Source organism: Dipodomys ordii, unplaced genomic scaffold (genome assembly GCF_000151885.1).
Source record: "Dipodomys ordii isolate 6190 unplaced genomic scaffold, Dord_2.0 Scaffold117, whole genome shotgun sequence".
Lineage (NCBI taxonomy): Eukaryota > Metazoa > Chordata > Mammalia > Rodentia > Heteromyidae > Dipodomys > Dipodomys ordii.
In genome coordinates this window covers 364,994-371,104 of record NW_012267333.1, presented here as the reverse complement: position 1 = coordinate 371,104, position 6,111 = coordinate 364,994, and the positions used below count along the sequence as shown (strand labels likewise).

The window sequence follows — 6,111 nt, the reverse complement described above, 5'->3', positions numbered from 1 at the left end:
TGGTGCTGAGGAATCGAACCCAGGCCCTCATGCATGCAAGGCAAGCGCTTTACCACTGAGCCACCTTCCCAGCCCTCTTGCTTAGTTTTCTTGCTCATATTATGCACTTCCATTGAGCCAAGTCTCCTGTCCGGTATTTTGCTTGTTAATTCCTAGACTTTTCTGCTCCAGCTGGCTTCGAACTGAGATCCTGCAAGTCTCATTCTCTTTAGTAGCTAGGTAGGATTACAAGCATGAGCCACTGGTCCTGAGCTACATTTACTTTACTAACCAGCATGCTGTGTGTATATGGGTTTATATAGGTTAAACTGATAGAACTGTGGAGACATTGTGAACACTCAAGATATTTCATGCTTGTAGTGCTAAACTGTCCTCCAGAACAGTGTCAGTTTCCTCTTGGGGAGGTGGTTCCAAGGCCTTCTGACCTTTCTTTTCAGGTGGCTCTGCAGGACCTTCAGACAAACTCCAAGATCGCCGCGCTCCTGCCTTACTTTGTTTATGTGGTCAGTGGGGTGAGTGATCATTCTGAGATGGGGAGTTTCGTGGGGAGATGACCCAGCAATAGTGGGTCACGCTCATGGCAGGTGCTAGCAGAATGGCAGCTCCCTCCTGTTCCCCATGTTTCCCTAAGCCATCTCGTTCTACCCACAGGTGAAGTCTGTAAGCCATGACCTAGAGCAGCTGCACAGGCTGCTGCAGGTGGCACGTAGCCTGGTTCGGAACCCACACCTCTGCCTGGGGCCCTACGTCCGCTCCCTAGTGGGCAGTGTCCTCTACTGTGTCCTCGAGCCATTAGCTGCCTCCATCAATCCCCTGAATGACCACTGGACTCTGAGGGATGGAGCTGCCCTCCTACTCAGCCATATCTTCTGGTAGCTACTTAAGAGTCTTGGGTGGATTGGGGTGGGATGTGGGTATTGAGAACAGGGAAACGCTTTCCTTTTTTTTTTTGTGGGGGGGGTCAGTTGTGGGGTTTGAACTCAGGGCCTGGGCACTGTCTCTGAGCTCTTTTGCTCAAGGCTAGCATTCTACCACTTTGAGCCACACCACCACTTCTGGTTTTTGAGTGGTTAATTGGAGATAAGTCTCACAGGGACTTTTCTGCCTGGGCTGGCTTTGAACCACAATCCTTAGCTCTCAGCCTCCTGAGTAGCTAGGAGTACAGGTATGAGCCACTGGCGCCTGGCTTGGATTTCAAACATACCAAGATTGCTGTGCATGTTGGAACACACCAGTAATTCCAATACTTGGGCTTGTGAGGCAGGAGTGTCACAAGTTCACATTCAATCTGGGCAATAAACACAGCAAGGTGAGCTCCATAAGGATCTTGTCTCACAACAAAAACAAGTCCAAAGTACTAAGGCCTGGATCCTTCAGTTCTGTCTCCTGGGTCAACCAACCTGGTAGCTTTGTCCACCTAGCCCATAGTGCCATACAAGTGCTAGTCTCTGTGTGTGGGCAGCATTATGCCTCATCTTTTCCCCTGACTCTTACTTCCACAGGACTCATGGGGACTTGGTGAGTGGCCTCTATCAGCAGATCCTGCTTTCCCTGCAGAAGGTCCTGGCAGACCCTGTGCGGCCTCTCTGCTCTCACTATGGTGCTGTGGTCGGGTTGCATGCTCTTGGCTGGAAGGTAAGCACCTTAACTTTATTTCTGTGTTGGTACTGAGGCTTGAACTCGTCATGCTCTTGCTTACCTTTTGTGCTCAAGGCTGGATCCTTAGAGCCACAACTGCACTTCTGGCTTTTTGCTAGTTAATTGGAGATAAAAGTCTCTTGAGGGCTGGGCATTGGTGGCTCACACCTATAATCATAGCTACTTAGGAGGCTGAGATCTGAGGATCATGGTTCAAAGCCAGTTTGGGCAGGAAAAGCCATGAGACTCAGAAAACCAAAAGTGGTGCTGTGGCTCAAATGGTAGAGTGCTAGCCTTGAGCCGAAGAGCTGAGGGATAGTGCCCAGGCCCAGAGTTCAAGGAAGTTTCTTGAATTTATCTGCCATGGCAGACTTCAAACCTTGAGCCTTAGATGTATGTCCTGAGTAGCTAGGATTACAGTGTAAGCCACTGGTGCTGAGCTCCAGTCTGACTTTTCTTGAGAATCATGAGTTGACATGTGTTGGAAATACAATGTCTTTTACTGTACAAGTGGCATACGCCTGTGCTGCAGTGCCATGTATTGAGTTGCTGTTTTAGGCTAGGCTTAGTAATGTCTTCTGTTTGTAAAGTGTTAATTCAAAAGTCCTGCTTGGCAGATGTTGATCTAAACCCATTTTATAAATTCTTGGGCTGGGAAGGTGGCTTAGTGGTAAAGCGCTTGCCTTGCATACATGAGACCCTGGGTTCGATTCCTCAGCAACACATAAGCAAAAAGAAAAAAAAGCCGGAAGTGGCGCTGTGGCTCAAGTGGTAGAGCACTAGCCTTGAGCTGAAGAGCTGAGGAACTGCGCCCAGGCCCAGAGTTCAGGCCCCACGACCGGATCCAAAAATAAATAATAAATAAATAAATTCTTGCTCATTTCATGTTAGGAAATAACTTTATCCCTCCTCTTACATGCATTATTTAATGCTGGTTTTGTGGTTTGAACTCAGGGTCTTGCTCTCAATCTTCGTATTTTTGGCTTGGGATGGCCTCTGATCTCCATCCTCCAGATTTTTTTTTGTCAGTCATGGGTCTTGAACTCTGGGCCGGGGCACTGTCCCTTAGCAATTCAGCTCAAGGGGAGTGCTCTTCCACTGAAGCCACAGTGCCACTTCCGATTTTCTGGTGTTTATTGGAGATAAGTCTCATGGGGCCAGGCACGGGTGGCTTACACCTGTAATCCTAGCTATTCAGGAGGCTGAGATCTGAGGATCACAGTTCAAAGCCAGCCCAGGCAGGAAAGTTCGTGAGACTCTTTATCTCCAATAAACCACTAGAAAACAGGAAGTGGCGCTGTGGCTCAAGTGGTAGAGTGTTCGTCTTGAGCTGAAGAGCTAGGGATAGCGCCCAAGCCCAGAGTTCAAACCCCAGGACCGACAAAAACAAACAAAAAGAGTCTCATGGGGGTTTCCTTGCCCGGGCTGGCTTTGAAACCGAGATTCTCAGATCTCTGCCTCCTGAGTCACTAGTATTACAGGTGCACCAATGCCTGGCATCCTCCAGATCTTTTTGTCCTGAATTATTCCCAGGTACCCATGCACTACTATCCCTGGCTTTCTATTAGATTTTCTAATAATAAACTGCCTTTGTTAATTCCAATAAGCAGTATTTTTGTTTAGTCTTAAGTATACTAAACTTTAAATCATTTGTCTAGATCCATAAATGAAATCATGTTTCCTATTCATGTATTGTTCTTGTCTAAGCTATTAGGATTATACTGGCCTCACTGAATGAGGAATTTTTATTTATTTATTTATTTCTGGTGTGGGGCCTGAAAGCTGGTCCTGGGCACTGTCCCTCAGCTCTTCAGCTCAAGGCTAGCGCTCTATCACTTGAGCCACAGCACCACTTCTGGCTTTTTCTGCTTATGTTGTGCTGAGGAATCGAACCCAGGCCCTCATGCATGCAAGGCAAGCGCTCTACCACTGAGCCACCTTCCCAGCCCTTCCAGGGTATTTTGTTGTTGTTGTTGGTGGTGGTGGACATGGGGCTTGAACACAGGGCCTGGGTATCTCTGAGCTCTTTGACTCAAAGCTAGCACTCTACCATTTTGAGCTACAGCTCCACTCCTGGTTTTCTGGTAGTTAATTGGAGATAAGAGTCTCATGGACTTTTTTTCCTGCCTAGGCTGGCTTTGATCCTCAGAGCTCAGCCTCCTGAGTAAGCTCCCAGCTACTTTTAGAGTATTCTGAACAGAGCTTTCCAGAGTCTGAGGCTTGGGTATAATTTTGTTTTTCTTGGTGCCTATCCTGGGGCTTGAGCTCAGGGTGTGGGCATTGTGCATGAACTTTTTTACTCAAGGCTAGCTCTATCACTTGAACCACAGCTCCACTTCCATCCTTTTGGTGGTTAATTGGAGATACAAGACTCACGGGCTTCCTCCTTCAGCTGGCTTTGAACTGTGAGCCTCCTGAGTAGTTAGGATTTTAGGTGTGAGCCACGGGTGACTGGTGAGGTTTGGAAACATGGGGTTTGAGGACTAAGCAGGAATCTGCTGGCAGACAGAAGAGAGTAATGAGGCATGTACTACTTGCCTGGTCAGGGCATAGCAGCCTCCTGATTGCAACTGGAGCCTCTATGCTCTGGTTTCCCTGTCTAAATAAACTTCTTGTGGGGTTGTGCAGAGTTGGGTATTGGGGAGTGGGCTGGGGAGACCTTTTCCACCTCTGACCACTTCGTGCCCAACCTCCCACAGTACCCAATGCAGTGTCTTCACTGACAGATGACCTGCTCAAGTACTATCAGCAAGTAACACGGGCTGTGCTAGGGGATGACCCACAGCTGATGAAGGTGAGTGAGTGGGCCTGAGCTGAGGCACATTTGACTTTTGTTGGGCAGAGTTTTGCTTTGTATCCTAGGCTAGCTTTGATCACACAATCATCCTGTGTCATATATCGTGTTGGGGTAAAGGCAAACTTTTATTGTTTTTTTTTGTGTGTGTGCGCGCGTGTGCGTGTGTGTGCGTGTGTGTGCGTGCACTGAGGCTTGAATTTGGGGCCTTGTGCTTTCCATTGGCTTTTTCAGTCATAGCTGGTGCTCTACCACTTGACCCCATGCTTCCACTTCTGTTCCTTTGCTCCTTAATTGGAGACAGAGGACTTATCTGCCTGGATTGACTTCTCACACGTCAGCTTCCTGTGTAGCTAGATTATAAGTGGGAACCACTGACACCCAGGCTTTTGTTATTAAAAAATGATCATAAATCAATTGTATAGATGGAGTTTCATTGTGATACTTACAACATGCATGTAATGTACTTTGAACAAATTCACCCCAAAGTCAAACTTTTAAACCACATGAAATTCTGTTTCTGCTGGTTGTAGACCTTGAGCTCTGGGCCTGAGTGCTATCCTTGAACTCTTCAGCTCAAGGCTAGTACTTACCACTTGGGACACAGTGCCACTTTCACCACTTTTCTGGTGGTTAATTGGAGATAAGAGTCTCATGGACTTTCCTGCCTGGGATAGCTTTGAACTGTGATCCTCAGCTCTCAGCTTACTGAGTAGCTAGGATTACAGGCGTGAGCCACCAGTGCCTGGCCACATGTAATTCTTTCAGTGGCTTACTTCCTCTTCCCTCCAAACTGTTTAATAAAGGCGGGACTTATTTTGTTTTTTTTGTTTGTTTGTTTTTGCTGGTTGTGGGGCCTGAACTCTGGGCCTGGTATCCTTTCATTCTGCTGCCTACTCTTCAGGGTGTTGGGTGATTCTGGGGCCAAATGGGACATCCACATTGTAGCTCTTATTTATCTGGATGTAGGCAGGGAAGAGGATATAGAGGGGGTTAAGTTTGAGTCTTAACTCTTACATACTGCAGGCCCACTATGCTTTGGCTTCTGGGCTCCACAGGGTCTGCTGGACACCACCTTAGTCTCTATTCTTTTAACAGGTGATTGCTTGTAGTTTGCTTAGTCATGTGGGCTCTCTATGTGTGTTCGTTTATATTATCTTTTGTCTTTACATGTTTACTGCTGTTTGTCTTGCAAAATTAGGAGTCATGCTACTATTTAGTCTTCAAAAATTTACTTTATTCCTCAGAAACACACACCTGTATTCTCAGGTAGAAGCAGGAGAATCTCGTTTTGTGTCTGCCTTGACAAAGCAAGACCCTGTCTTTTTGATGTTGGTTGTGCAGCTTGAGCTCAGGGCATGAGTGCTGACCCTCCTGTTTTCTCGTAGTTAATTGGAGAGAAAAGTCTCACAGACTTTCCTGCCTTGGCTGGCTTGGAACTGTGATCCTCAGATCTCAGCCTCCTGAGTAACTAGGATTACAGGCGTGAGCTCCTAGCACCTGGCTTAAGAATTATTTTTTAACTTTGACTGGTATTGTAGCTTGGTAGCAGGGTTTTGTGCTCTTTTTTTTTTGTTTTGTTTTTTGGGTCCGGTCGTGGGGCCTGAACTCTGGGCCTGGGCGCTGTCCCTCAGCTCTTCAGCTCAAGGCTAGCGCTCTACCACTTGAGCCACAGAGCC

The 6,111-nt window shown here is 47.2% G+C and overlaps 1 protein-coding gene and 1 long non-coding RNA gene across 2 annotated transcripts in view; both read left to right on the top strand.

The window, feature by feature from the left end:
- Nucleotides 1–384: 384 nt before the first annotated feature.
- LOC105995487 lies at nucleotides 385–1,666 on the top strand. The gene is made up of 3 exons (XR_001175571.1): nucleotides 385–512; nucleotides 652–872; nucleotides 1,503–1,666. It is a non-coding gene; the product is annotated as an uncharacterized LOC105995487 (long non-coding RNA).
- A 2,497-nt stretch (nucleotides 1,667–4,163) lies between these two features.
- The window catches only part of LOC105995266 (TAF6-like RNA polymerase II p300/CBP-associated factor-associated factor 65 kDa subunit 6L), a 12,135-nt gene continuing 10,187 nt past the window's right edge, over nucleotides 4,164–6,111 (top strand). Inside the window, exons 1-2 of the mRNA XM_013028973.1 lie at nucleotides 4,164–4,179; nucleotides 4,338–4,432. Of these exons, the coding sequence (XP_012884427.1) occupies nucleotides 4,164–4,179; nucleotides 4,338–4,432 (111 nt within the window). The remainder of the gene's footprint in view (nucleotides 4,180–4,337; nucleotides 4,433–6,111) is intronic.